Below are 15,288 nucleotides of genomic sequence, written 5' to 3'. Positions count from 1 at the left end.
TGTGACCCTGACCACCACATGAGCTACATCTTCTCGGCACCTTACGAATTTCACCTTGGGATGACCTACGCTTTGTTTGAGGTCGCCCTTTCTTAACCTTAACAGGTGGTTTAAAGCACACTCGTTGCTTGATATGTTCTGGAATATCCCAATACTCTTCATGACAAACTGAATATATTGTTTCCGCATAAGCATTGACCCACATTTCACTTGAGTAATACCTGAAAGATAACAATTGAACATGTGAGAAATAAAGTTAGAACAATTCAATAGCAAATAATCTAAAGTAAACCTTGAGCAGAACTCATAGGCATCCAATCTATGGGTACGGGAAGCAGCCAGGGCATGAGTGCAAGGAAGACCAGATACATCAAATACCCTACAACTACAACTCATTCCTTTCAAGTCAACTTTATAATCAGATTCACCGTCATGGACATAAAACTCGAAACGGTTAAGTGGATGAACGTTATATAATCTGGCCTTCTCAGCTTGATCACGTAAGAACTTTTCATAATAAGAAGATAAACGTTCATTGTGATTGGAAGCTTTTTCTCTTCGACTGTTAAACCAATCTTGTAATGTGAATCTTAAATAATCAGCTAAGATTGATATGGGATACTTTCTAGCTTCCCTACTTTGACTATTGAAGCTCTCAGCGTAATTACTTGTCATTTGATTGTATCGTTTACCCGGAAAAAATGCACGACTCCATCTCTCAAACCCAATATCTGCCAAATACATAGCAATACGAGGGTCCTTAGCATTGATCTTGTCAAAATGCTGATTAAACTTCAAGATTGTGTATGCTTGAGAAGCCAAACCAAACTCGGCGTGGCAGTGATCGGTTTTGAATTTGGCCATAATATTCATCTTGATATGATATGTGCACGCACCGTGGTCAGCTTCTGGAAAAACAGCACACAAGGCATTGGCGATGCTTGGGTGTCTATCAGATACAAACACGAGATCATCAACCAATCCAATTGCATCTCTAAGTTTTTGCATGAAATAAGTCCAGGAGTTGTTATTTTCAGAATCAACAACGCCGAATGCAACAGGATAGAGTTGTTCATTCGCATCTAATGCTATCGCCACCAATAGCTGACCTCCAACCTTGTGCTTAAGAAAACTGGCATCGACGCACAATACTGGACGACAACAGTTTTTGAAACCCCTAATTGAGCAGCCTAAGGACATGAACATATACCTGAAATGACCGTGCTCATCCGTCTGGATGTCTGTTATGGTACCCGGATTGTTCTTCTCCAACATGTACAGGTATGATGGCAATTTACCGTAAGAATCTTCTACAGTTCCTCGCACCGCCATTAGGGCCTTTTCTCTAGACCGCCAAGCCTTATTATAAGACAACTTTATTCCATAAGTAGTCTGTATGTCTTCCATTATTTTCTTGGGCATGTGGTCATGGTGATGGTCCATGTACTTGCTCTTCATGCATTCCCCAAACACCCATGCTGGTGCTGGCCTTTGATTCTCTTGCCTCGTCACAATTGAACAGGTATGATCTTTTACGAATTTACGAATCTCAAACATTTCCGAGGAATTTACTCTGACAGCACGCAGTCTCCACTTGCAATTCTTATCCAAACATTTCACAACCCAAAGTTCTTTTTTTGACTTCAACACTTTGAATTCAAAATGATTAGTCATGGCATATTTATATAACCTCAGCTGAAGTTCTTTTTTATTCTCAAACAAAGAACCGACTTCCAATCCGATTCCGGTACTTACTGCCTCATGTAAAGGATTTTCACTACTTGGTATGCTACTAGCAACCCATTCACTGCAGCTTGGTTGAGTACGAACAACAACATTGTTTTGTTGTGTACTAGGAACCCAAGAACCGCTCGGATTTGGATTGGTACTAGGAACCCAATCAGAACTACTAGGTTGGGTAATAGGAACCCAATCATCATCAGCATCATCCCCCACATTCAGACGCAAATGTTCATCTTCAATGTCATTTTCAAAGAAAACCTCACGCTGCATCGGGAAGACGTCGGGGTCATCAATTTCTGGAACCGCTACACTTTCTTGAGTTGGTAGTGACTTCTCTACTAAGGATACACACAATGGAGTGCGGTTGTGGACTGAAACTACTTCATGTAAAAAGAACTCCACATCCACATCTTTTTTTATATCAGTTATATAAGAAAATTTGGCAATCATGCCAGGAGCATTATACTTGGCTTGAAGCAATAAATCATATCTAGATTTGTCAACATCGGTAGCAGAATAAATTTGATCAACTAATTGGGCATAAGTAGAATTTTGGGGAACAATCATACCGCTGTTTGACTTTGCAGAAAAATGAGTAAGATCATCCGTAGTTTTCCACTCTCCATCAAAGTAAAGAAGTACAGGTACTTGAGCTGCAATTGAAAACAGTTCAACAACATCACAAGAATTGAAAACAGTTCAACAACATCACAAGAATTGAAAAAAGTTCAACAACATTACCATAACCGAGGAGAGTTTGCTCGTAGAGTTTCAGGAAATCCAATGCCGCAACTTTTTACCATAAGTTTGCTTCAATGAATCTAATGGGATAAGAGCTCCCTATCCAATAGGTCCATTGAAGCAAACTTGTGGTTAATTCTTGGAACATTGTATCTCCACGAAACATACCAGTAAACTCTACCTCAATACTAGAATAACAAGATAGTATTGAGTGAAATCAGCTACACTATGCCAGCATGCAAACCCTATACCTTAATACTAGAATAACAAGATAACTCAAGAACTGTGGAACTTAAACAAAAAGGTCTTGTAACTATAAGAACTGTGGAACTTAAACAACATACTGATAAACAAATTCCAAGACTTTCTATGCACTAAAACAAAGCTAATACCCAAATCAAGGCCTCGTTTGAGGAAGGGTTATTTAAATAAACATACCCATTTTGAGAACGAAGAGTAGTGGGTAAGCTGCTGCTGCTCGTGGTCGAGTTCTTCAGGGTATCGTGGTGTCGTCGTAGTCGTCCGCTGCTGCTGCTCGTGGTCGAGTTCTTCAGGGGAGGGTCGAGTCGGAGTGGCGAAAGCGAGAGAAGAGAGAAGGGGAAATTAAGGATTCGTGGTTTTGTTATAAATTAGGGCACAAAAATAATATATACGATGAAAGACGTGAATTGTTATTCACGTGTTTCATCTAAAACACGTGAATAAACTCACGCGTTTTAATGTGAAATGCATTCACGTGTTTCATCTAAAACACGTGAATAAACTCACGCGTTTTAATGTGAAATGCATTCACGCGTTTCATCTAAAACGCGTGAGTTTATTCACGCGTTTTAGATGAAACACGTGAATAGCAACATTGTTCCTTGTTCATTGTTGTTTGAGTTATGTGGCGAATATGCGTGAATAACAACAGTGTTCCTTGTTGTTTGAGTTATGTGGCGAATAACAACATTGTTCCTTGTTGTTTGATTATACACAATACGCGTGAGTTATGAGGATAAGTTATGATATTGTTAACATAAGTAATAAAGCATAAATAGAAGAATATTCAGTAATATAAACCACCATAAATCATAAATATCCAAATTAAGTATTGTTATAAACCATAAATATCATAAATATCATAAATATCATAAATAACCCATAAATAGAAGAAGAACAATAAGTCTAAACAACTCCAAATTAAGTAAGCAAATGCTGCAAATCACAAGCAGCAACAGATTGAAGCAACTTTGTATGAGGAACAACATGTTCATCCAATATGCTTGACAAAGCAGCCGCTGTCTCAAAAAGCCAATTGTCGGGGAGAACATCAAAATCCTTTTCAATTGATCGATACCTGCTGTCTATCTCGAAGTATACTATTATACTTTTCGCATCCCTTGGCTCAGCAAATGGATAATCTGGATTATCCGATTCTTTAATACTACCACCTCCAGCAACTATTAACTCAATGAGATCCTGTTTGTAAAGTGTGTTGAAATTCCCTACAAATATAAAAATGTAACCGTCGAACAGTTTCGAACGCTGAAAAACCAACAAAGAAGATAATTTCAGTTATCATGCAAAATAAGAAAAAGTACCAATAGGAGGAATAATACCAAACTCACATTATTCAACAACAGAAGTCTGCCTTTTCTAGGACCACCTTGGGCTCCATGATTATCATGTTTAACCTCATAAGGTTCCTCATCAACACAGTTTTCGGTTTTCAATGATGATTTTATCCCTAAACAAATGTGTATGAAAATAATTTTTAAACTAATTTAACAGACATATGTATGAAAATATCGTGTTAACAGAGACTCACAATCAATAGTAAGGACCCATTTCCCGTTCAGAATTGCCTTCAATACTTTTTGAGTTCGGCCGCATGCACCATTGGGATCAGTGTAAGCAATAACATGAGTTACATCTTCTCTCCACTTCGGAGACACCCTTGCACCAAAAGTGCGAGCAAATTCAACTATCAACAACTGTGTAAAACAATAATATAATGGTTATTACATACAAAACTAGTTAATATGGACATAGTAGAGAGAATAGAACATACATTATTTTCAGGTGATAATTGATTGGGACATAAGGTCATAACAGTGTTTGTTGCCTGCATATTATAAAAAAAAAAAAGTTGAACGAACTGAGAAAACAATTTTATTAACAACCATTTTAATACATACCATTTTGTTGAACGAACTGAGAAAACCACAACGGCAGCTCCTGATCTAAATACTACAATATCCATCATTATAAGCAGCAGAATATACATCAATAGCTAACCATACAATATTCATGTAATTCAGACCAACAATCAATCAGTATATATAGGAAAACCAAACCTTAAACCCTAAATACAACAATATCCATGAATATAAATGGCAGAATATACATCGAAACCTAACCCTAAACATAAATACTATAATATCTATCAATATAAATGGCAAAATATACATCAAAACCTAACCCTAAACCTAAATACATCAATATCCATTATAAACAGCATAATATACATCAAAACCAAACCCTAAACCTAAATACATCCATATAAATGGCAGAATATACATCGAAACCTAACCCTAAACCCAAATACTTCGATATACATAGGAAACGGCATAATATACATCAAAACCAAACCTTTACCCCTAAATACACCAATATCCATGAATATAAACGGTAAATATACATCAAAACCTAACCCTAAACCTAAATACTTCGATATACATAGGAAACGGCATAATATACATCAAAACCAATCCTTTAACCCTAAATACATCCATATCCATGAATATAAACGGTAAATATACATCAAAACCTAAGTCTAAACCCTAAGCCCTAAACTGACCTGATGATGTTGAAGAACGATGATGTTGGAAGGATCTCGATGATGTTGAGGAACGATGATGTTGAGGAACAATGATGTTGAGGAATGCTGATGTTGAGTAACGATGATCTTGATGGATGTGGGAATGGAAAGTCGGCCGCAGTCGGAGTGGGAGGGAGAATCGGGGTGGTTTTGTTTAAAATTAGGGCCTGAAAATTATATATACGACTAAAGACGCGAATTACCAATCACGGGATTTAATCTGAATCGCGTGAGTTAATCACCGCGATTTAGAAGAAACGCGTGGCTGGTAATTCACATACATTTAAAAATGCGAATTACCAATCACGCGTTTCATCTAAATCGCGGTGATGAACTCACGCGATTTAGATTAAATCGCGTGATTGGTAATTCGCGTCTTTGAGCGTAAGAAATGGCGCCGAAGGGGTATTTCCGACATTTCGCAGGGCAAAAGGGCCCTTTTTGCCAACTTTAGTAGGCGGGGGCCCTTTTTGGAATTTCCCCTGTTATGGGGGCCATTTCATCAAATTTCCCCCTTTGAGAACTTGTTGTTTGTTAATTTACATTCTTATTATTTTTTATTTTTATGATATATTGTTAACTAGTTATTTCAGCTTAGATTACTCATTTTGTTACGTCAAACTCATGCGACAATATGGCCTAAAAGTTCAATATAAAATAAAATAATTTTTAATCAACTATTTGTTTAGAGAAAATGACATTATAAATAAATAATAAAATAAATAAAAAACTGATAAGAGATAACATAAACAAAAACAATGTTAAATATTCAAAGTTTCGACGAGACGATCGACAACGAACAATATTAGTTTTGGCTCAAATCACATGTGGTGAATTGTCGTGGCGTTCTCTACACCAGTTTAGATCTTTATTTTAACTTTTCTCATATACTCGTTTGAGTATTCTACTTTGGTGATATTTTTTTTTGTTATTATTCTTGTTTTTATAAGTTATAATCATTATTAACGTGATGTCTTTTTATTAGTGAACATCTAAAGCGTTAGAAAAACTTTAATATAACTCGCTACAATATAATAAATGTGTTTAAAGAGGTCTACGCGTCACGTAATTTTTTTATCCTTGTTGAAATTTCTACGAAAAAATTGATGTGTCTGATTTATTTTATTTATTTATTATTTGATTTTGTTTTCTTAATTATACCGTTGTGGCATAAAAAGAAAAGAATAAAATAATTATTTCAGAATTGTTATTAAATATCTTTTCCTAGCACATTTTTTTTATAATGTAGGTAACATATAAGAAAATAAGTGGGCAAAATTCAATAAGGAGGTTCACCTCAAGCCAAAAATCGTTTCATATATATTTAATTAAAAGGTTGAATATCTTTCACTAATTTAAAGAAAACAATCTTATGGAATAACAATTGTAATCACATTTGATCGATTCGTATAATTATAAAGTTGTTATTTTTACGGTTTTAATATTTATTTTGAGAAATTCCTAGGATCAGTTGAGAAATTGATTGTCTTATTCAAAAATTTGTAATTGTTCATCTCTTAGTATATATATATATTTTATGATGTGATGTTTAGTTATATTATGTAATTACTATAATTTTTCACATATATATATATATATATATATATATATTAAATTAAAGGAAAAAAATTAAATGCAATCACACATTTAAAATCTTTTTCACTTTCAAATTTAACTTCTCTATATATTTTCAAATAATGACAAATTAGTATCCATAATCCCATGAATAGTTAGAGACACAATTAAAAAAGAATTAGAAGACAATATACAATTAGATTTTAGATTGAAGATGTCAAAATTTAGAATAATTTTATTTATTTATAATTACATTTAGACAATATACAATTATAAATATATTATTAAAAACAGAACTTATAGATAGAGTGTTTAAAGAATGTTAATTAATTGATTGTGACATACATCATCGTTGATCAAACGGTAGTTTAATTATAATTATTTTCAAACTTAGGAGGTAACTATTGTTTTATAATTTTATTTGAAAACGCTTGAAAGTTTTGATGAAAAAGTATGATCTCCAGCGCAGATACAGCAGCATCAGTTGGGCCTTCACATTGATTGGGTCGTGCAAATGACGATATGTTATTGCGCGTGATTCGGCTAAATCCACCGTCTTATATAATGCTCTCAAACCCTTTTAGGTCACAATTGCGAGAGGGAAAACTGAACGGCGATACAAAGGAGAACCGCTCACTCAATCTCCGATCTCGCCTCTTTCTCTTGATTCATTCATTCAGTCATCTTCAATAATCTCTTCAGCAATGAGTGACAGCAAAAAGGACACCATGGATATGTCCGATCTTACTTCTACCCTTCCCGCGGCCGCCGCCGGTAAATTCTCTTTTCAAATCTACTGCCGATACCCCCTCCCTCTCTTCCTTAGATTATTTTATTACTGTTGTCTTTTTAGTCGGCGACTTCGATTGATTAATAGAATCATCTTCTATTCTTCTGCTTGCAGCTCTTAGTGCGGAGGACCGAGCAGGCCTCGTCAATGCTTTAAAGGTGATTACTTTTCACAACCCATGGGGATATGAGTTTATCTATATTGGAAATTTAATCAGGATATTATTTATAACATTATCACTGGTTTTTACAGAACAAGCTTCAAGATTTGGCCGGTCAGCATTCAGACTTTCTTGAGAGTTTGACCCCTAATGTTCGGAAGCGTGTGGAGTTCCTCAGAGAGCTTCAGGTCTGACACTCATAATCAATTACTACTAGTGTTTACTATCTTTTTATTCCTCAAAGAAGATAGTTTGGTATTTTTTTGATTGATAACATGTTGAAATATTTTAGTGGTTATACAAATTTTCTTTGTATGCAATTATAGTAATGTCTTTGTTTCTGTTCTTTAAAGGACACAGTAAGACCATATAATTAACTAAGGTAAAATATGAAATTTGTTATATAAGGAAATGATGTGACTGTTTAGTTCTGATCTGAGGAAAGCCCTTCCCATGATTTAGGAGTTTTCCAAGTGTGAAGATGTTGTTTTGGCATGAAGAAACACATACATAACCAATGTTTGTTAGTTAGTTTTCTGATCTTTGAATCACATTTTGTTGTTGTTGAAATTACTGGAACTTGATATTGCAATCTTCACTTTTTGTTGGAGAATTAATTAATTTCATGAATTGTGAGTAAATTGTTTTGTTCTATGGTATGCTATATTTGTTTCAATTTCTATTATGATTGTTTTAACACTTATAAGTTCTCATCACATTAATAATACTTTCCTCCATTTTCAGACTCAACACGATGAACTGGAGGCTAAGTTTTTTCAGGAAAGGGCCATATTGGAAGCTAAGTATCAGAAGCTTTATCAACCACTTTACTCAAAGGTGTATTTCTTAATTTTGTTGCAGTATCTTTATATTATACATGGACCAGTACTGTCATTTGACCATGCGGTGTTATTGATCTCATTATTGTTGTCACTCTACTCTATCTTCAAGTATTTGTTACAACTAGTATCAACAGTGCAATAAAATGGACTAATTCTTAATGCTTATTGAATTATATTTCTTTTTTGTATCCTTTATTATGAATCAAAGTATTAGAAACTTTCTTTTCCAAGTGCTAGCTCAAGTCAAAACTTAATCTTAGATGCATCATATATGTTTTCATATATGTATAGGACTGAAATGATTCATGTTTGCTTGCTTTCTAGTGACAATGCCTTAAATATTAGCAATTTTGTGAATTTTCAGAGGTATGATATTGTGAATGCTGTCACCGAAGTTACCGGTGCTGATAGTGAGACACCACAGAATCAAGAAGGAGATAAAGAAACCGAAGGTGACCTGGATTATAGTTTCCTTCCTCTCGGTTTCATAATTTGGCACTGTAGTAGTTTAAAATGATCATTCCTACTTAACTGATATATTATTGTATACATGTGTATTTCAGAGAAAGGTGTGCCAAATTTTTGGCTCATTGCAATGAAGACAAATGAAGTGTTGTCTGAAGAGGTACTAGATGCTTTATTATATGTGCTTGTTCTATTTTGTTCCGACAAACATCTAAATGTTTTCCATTTTTCTTGTAGATATCAGAACGTGATGAGGAGGCTCTCAAGTATATTAAAGACATTAAATGGCTTAAGCTTGATGATCCCAAGGGTTTCAAGCTAGAGTTTTTCTTTGATACTAATCCTTTCTTCAAGAATTCTGTTCTGACCAAAACTTATCACATGATTGATGATGATGAGCCAATCTTGGAAAAGGCTATTGGGTAAATTTTATAGTTGTGTATTCTCATATAAACTATTTTTTTCTTTGTATTACAACTAATGTTATATCTTTTTTTTCTTCTTGAAATAGGACGGAAATTGAATGGCTTCCAGGAAAATGCTTGACCCAGAAAATCCTTAAGAAGAAGCCAAAGAAAGGGTCAAAGAATGCAAAACCAATCACAAAGACAGAAACTTGTCAGAGTTTCTTTAACTTCTTCAATCCTCCACAAGTTCCTGATGATGACGAGGATATTGATGAAGATGTGGTGAGTTCACTGATATTTTTAATCAGAAAAGTGGATTAATTGGTGAGTTAGTCCATCTGATTTATAGTCTCTCTAATGAACAACAGGCTGAGGAACTTCAGAACCAAATGGAGCAAGACTACGATATTGGGTGAGTTTTAGCTATCTCACTCTTGTCTGACTGTTCAATTGACTTGAAATGTAGGCTGTTTCTTGCTTTACAAAATAGTATCTGATGGTATTATTATATGTTGCAGTTCAACCATTCGAGACAAGATTATTCCTCATGCAGTATCATGGTTTACCGGCGAGGCTGTGCAGGTAGATGAGTTTGATGACTTAGATGATGAAGATGGTGAGGAAGAAGATGACGATGAAGATGATGAAGAAGATGAGGACGATGATGAAGAAGATGAGGACGATGAAGAAGAGGAGACGAAGGGAGCGAAGAAAAAGGTACACAGTTCTTCTTTCTTTACATATGGAATATTAAATGCTAAGCCCCTAATGAAATTTTCTCGTGTATTTCCTTCTTCACCTGGGTGGATGATTTGGATCAGACTTTGGCGCCACCTAAGGTTTGATTTGTTGATGATATAACCACCAGCACCTGTTTGCAAATTATCGTTTCTTTTTATCAAGTTTCATTTTGTTTTTGTGTGTATTGTCATATAAATTGCAGAAGCGTAGCAGTGTACCAGCTGGTGGGGAAGGTGAGCGACCTCCAGAATGCAAGCAGCAATAGAGGAGGCAAGAGAGAAGAACATGAGCAAGCAAAATTTTGGGTTGATTTGATTAAACTTTTGTGTTTTTCTTCTTCTATTACTTATCTTTTTAATTAATATTCTGAGTTGTGGTTGATGATCTCTTCATACCTCTTTACCCACTCACTCCTATATAACAACCAGAGGTGGGGGAGGGGGAGGGAGAGGAGTCTTGAGATATTTGGTGGGTTCTTTTTTTTTGTTTTGTTAAGAGTCTAAGTCGGTTTGCTACTGTTACTGCATTCCATACTGTTATTTATTACTTATGCTTTGAATTGAATATTGCCTGGTACATTTTTATACTAGAAGTTCGGTTGTTGATTTTTGATAACTTTCTATCAAGTCTTTCCTATGAAAAGAGATTAATTTTGATGAATTCATAAATATTTAAAGAATTTCATTTTGTCAGCTCCATCAGGACAATAGAATTAACCCTATAGTGAGGTGGCAGGCATCACTAGTTATAAATAATATATATATATATATATATATATATATATATATATATATATATATATATATATATATATATATATATATATATTTGTTGAAAAAGTTGCAGATAATAATATCATGGATTAAGGTAGTTAGTTCACATGGATTTTTATTCTCAACCAACTGAACATATAATATATCCATCTTGAAATCAAATTTGAATCTATACAAAATGCAGTAATAGGATTCAAGCTATGATGAAGAAGACACTTCATCCTAAAGAATGTGTTTTTGTTTAAAAAGTGGGATGACTAATCTGACCTTTGCTAGTCTTCAAGTTAAAATTTGGTTTTTGCAGTCAATACATACTAGAGGTAATTTGTTTTCTTTCTTAAACACAACATTCTCAATTCTTGTCATGCAATATGTAGTATCTAAGCTGGTGGAAAAAACCAGAAAAGTTTTGATAAAGATAATCAACCTACACAACTCCTCCCAGAACATATTTCAGGTAAACAAATGAAAGCTGTCTCCTCATCCATCCCATTAAAAAGGAGTTGAGAGTATATTATTAATAACTAGTTGAATCTTCAAAAGTAATAAGAGTAACTTAGATATCACTTTCACATAGTGGTTTGGTCCTTAGATTCCTGTTTTGATCCGGATGACACAGCTGCAGTTGCTGCAGCAGTCATGGCGGCAGCAGCCACCCCCAGTTTTGCACCACCAGCTGCTTTAGCTGCACCTGCAATCTTTGCAAATGCTGCTAAACCTCCAACAAGTGCAGCCCTCAAGGCAACAGTTGGTTTTATCGTCATTATTATTATTATCCTGCACTAGTATCTGAAGAAATCATATATCAACCTTAATATTGAAAGTATTGCAAAGAATCAAGATAATATTATAATTTAAGTAATCCCAACTGATCAGATGGGCCACCAAGCTTCTCACTTGGATTCCAATTTTACAAACAAACAAACAAACAAAAACACAATTCACATAATGTTATGTTCAGAGAGAAAATAATCAAGTTTTGCAAATAATTGTGGTGGTGTCTAACAAATGGTAAACACTAAACCTGAGCAACAACCACAAAACCTGGAAAGCATGGGAATGGGAACCTAAGCCAAGTACATTTTTCTTATGATCCAACTGTTGTTATCCATGGAGCTTTTCCAATTAGGAACCAATAAGGAGGAGGGATGTGGTTTGCAAATGCAAATGCAAATACTAATGCAGTGAAAACTCTTTATAGCATTCGTACTAGTTAAAATTAGTAAGTACCATCTCACAACTCCTCTTAATTTCTTTAATTCTGGAAACCCTAAACTCCAATCCTCCTTTATTGGTTCCTTCTTCCAAGGAGGAGATCATATCCAACAAGCAGCATTTCACTCAAAGGGAATGAATCAATTGAGTAACTAGAACAGCAATTGAGTATTGTATAACATGAGAATGAATCAATCCCAATAATAAGAAGATTTAAGGGTTGAAGTTTTGAAACAACATTAGCAAGTGTCCACGAAATGCAAAAGCATTTGAATCGATTCGTGCAAAATTCTCAGAATCAACTACCTAACTACAAAATAATAACAAATGAGCCGTTGAGAGTAAACAACATCTCGAATACATTTTTTGAAAGTAAATGTCAGAAGAAGAAGGAAGAGAAATATATCGTCGGAGCAGTTTGTGTGATTCATTCAGATTGACGGAAAGCTTAACGATAGAAGAAAGAATTGTATACAAAAAGAGACTTTTTTTTTAAGAAATCTAACCCTGCATAACAACGAAACATACCTGACGAGTGAAGAGACAAGAAAACGCTTCGATTCAGAAGAGAGAGAAAGAACGATGGGCTTCTATTTTATTTTCAGAACTTTATAAAGGAGAGAGAGACTAAATCAATTATTATTATTATTATTATTATTGATAAATAATCTAATAAAAATAAATAATACATAATGAGAAATGATTAAAAAAAGAATTTGTTATATTAAAAAAAAATAATAATAATTTTTTTTTCATCTTTTCTCTCAATATTAATGTGCTCATATTTTGTATCCTTTCCTAAATTCTTCCTATCACCCTTCGTATATAATTAATAAAGTGAAGAAACTGAATTACTGATTCAATTAGTGGGTAACTAGTTCAAATAATGAATAACTGGTTCATCTATTGGGTTTTATATAATAATAAAAATAATATAAAAATAGTAAAAATTCATAAAATTATTTATACAAAATAGTCAAAATAAAAAGTTTAGATAGGAGATATAACTTGAGGTGAATAAAAAAGTTTGACATTCTTAGAGTCTAAAACTAGAAACCGGTAATATATCTACATGAAACTAGAAATAGGTATACCCAACTAGAAAAAAACGTGGAGAGAAAAACAAGAGAGTAATAAGTGAAAATAAAAGAAGTTTTTTTTTTAAAAAAAAATAGGATAAACCCGCATGGAGTTTCCGGATTTCCGGTCCAACAGGTGGGTTGACCGGGTTTAACTAGGTTAATTACAATTCCAATATTTACATCAACCCAACCCAGTTTGCATGACGACTGATTCACCGGGTTTGCCGGTCCGACTGACGGGCCAGGCCAGGCCAGGCCGAGTTTCAAAACAATGGGTCCAACTCATATAACATAATATGATTTGGAAGTTCAAATTAAAATAAAAACATTCTTTTGTGTGATTTGTGAGTTGAGAAAAAGCCTATGAAAAATTCAGGATTAATCCTTTATTATTTTAAAAAAATTTCTACTCTTGAAATGAGAGATTTTGAAATAGTGGTGAGGGGTACGTCCAATTGAGAATCCCTCTTACATCGACAAGTCTAAGGACTTTTATTGTTGGTTAACAAACTCTCTCTTATCCAATTACCAACTTTAGAACAAAAAGCCAAAAAATTTAATTATACCAAGTCGTTGCCTCTTCTCGCCCTGTCGAGCAACATAGCCACGTTGCGAATCCTTCAAATTACTTAACTACTATTTATATGATAAATATGTGTATGTCTATAGATATATCTAAACGCTCATTTTATCCATTCGAAAATTCTAAAAAATGTGAAAAGTCAAAAAGATAAATATGTGTATGCATGTATGATAATAAATTTTGGATTTTGAATATGAGAACCAAATAGGCCTTAGGACCAGTGTCCTAGGCCTTGGGTTCGTTTTCATCAGTCGAGGTTCGGGACCCTCGATCGAACTCATCGGATTGGGCTAAGAAGCCTCGGTCAAGGTGCTAAGGACTCTCGGTCCTTAGCTGGATTATCGGTTGGGGTGTAAAAACCATCGGTCCTAGGTTAGCTCTAGGCTAAGTTCATTGGTCTTATGTTCATGAATTCTCGGTCCTAGGTGGAAATCATCGATCCTAGGTTTGAGGGTTCGAGGTCCTTGATGTCTCGGTCGGATGTAAAAACTCTCGGTCGGACCTCTCGGTCCTAGCTAAAAAACATCAGTTGAACCTCTTGGTCCTCGATTAAGAACATCGGCCGACCCTCTTGGTCCTATCAAAATTCTCGGTCCAAGGTTAAGATTTTTCGGTCGGATCTCTCAATCCCCAAGAACATTAAAATTGTAAGTTTTGCAATTTTGATGGAGCTTCGATTCTTTGATCCAATGGCCTGGGTAGCTTCACAAAACTCACAAGAACATTTATAACATCATCCCAAGGTATAAATCGACTTAGGTGATCATCAATTTGATTAAAATAGTTTGTAGCTAAAAATCAGGTTTTTGGTTTTAAAACAGTTTTGATGTGAAAGTAGCTAGCTAATAGCTTCTTTATACCTTATGTACTTGATTGATACCAAAACAAGAACACTGGATATTCGTTTGGACCAAATCAATAACTAAAAATTTTCAATTATTTTGAAAATTTTGATTTTGATCAAACATGTTCTAAATAATTGCCCAATATTATTACAATCATGTTGGGAAGCTTTTTAGGCTGTGATCTTCAAGGAGTAGTCCAAGAACAACAAACCCATTTTTTTGATTTTTCAAATTCAAAATTGGGTTTTTCTTTTAAGACCGATTGATCGATTCTCGTTTTCACAAAAAGCTCATAAAAATGATCATAAAATTGATTTCCAATCATCAAATTCAAGAACCAAACAACATACAAGCTTATGAAAATTAAAATATAAAAAATTCAATTTTAAACTGAAAGTATGAATTAAAGGTTGATTGGAAGCTTACTAAGGATTGGAGAACACTCCTTAGATCTTAGGGAAGC

At 34.4% G+C, this 15,288-nt stretch overlaps 1 protein-coding gene and 1 long non-coding RNA gene across 2 annotated transcripts; one reads left to right on the top strand and one right to left on the bottom strand.

Moving 5' to 3' along the window:
* Positions 1 to 7,504: 7,504 nt before the first annotated feature.
* Positions 7,505 to 10,942, top strand: LOC124920551 (nucleosome assembly protein 1;4-like). The gene is made up of 12 exons (XM_047461054.1): positions 7,505 to 7,696; positions 7,827 to 7,870; positions 7,965 to 8,060; positions 8,617 to 8,709; positions 9,079 to 9,166; positions 9,278 to 9,339; positions 9,417 to 9,601; positions 9,691 to 9,868; positions 9,955 to 9,998; positions 10,105 to 10,303; positions 10,408 to 10,425; positions 10,530 to 10,942. Exons 1-12 carry the CDS (start codon positions 7,627 to 7,629, stop codon positions 10,590 to 10,592), a joined length of 1,140 nt encoding a protein of 379 aa, XP_047317010.1. The 5' UTR covers positions 7,505 to 7,626; the 3' UTR covers positions 10,593 to 10,942.
* Positions 10,943 to 11,541: 599 nt separating this feature from the next.
* On the bottom strand, positions 11,542 to 12,904 carry LOC124918737. The gene is made up of 2 exons (XR_007097512.1): positions 12,840 to 12,904; positions 11,542 to 11,877 (listed from the first exon to the last, which is right to left on the bottom strand). It is a non-coding gene; the product is annotated as an uncharacterized LOC124918737 (long non-coding RNA).
* Between the last annotated feature and the right edge of the window lie 2,384 nt (positions 12,905 to 15,288).

Source organism: Impatiens glandulifera, chromosome 1 (genome assembly GCF_907164915.1).
Source record: "Impatiens glandulifera chromosome 1, dImpGla2.1, whole genome shotgun sequence".
Taxonomy (NCBI): Eukaryota; Viridiplantae; Streptophyta; class Magnoliopsida; order Ericales; family Balsaminaceae; genus Impatiens; species Impatiens glandulifera.
This window is presented reverse-complemented; position numbering and strand designations above follow the sequence as displayed.

Coding starts and splice junctions, on each gene's coding strand:
- LOC124920551 (XM_047461054.1), top strand. CDS start 7,627: ATGAGTGACAGCAAAAAGGACACCATGGATATGTCCGATCTTACTTCT. Junction 8,061..8,616: donor AGTTCCTCAGAGAGCTTCAG/GTCTGACACTCA, acceptor CTCCATTTTCAG/ACTCAACACGATGAACTGGA. Junction 9,340..9,416: donor ATGAAGTGTTGTCTGAAGAG/GTACTAGATGCT, acceptor TTTTTCTTGTAG/ATATCAGAACGTGATGAGGA.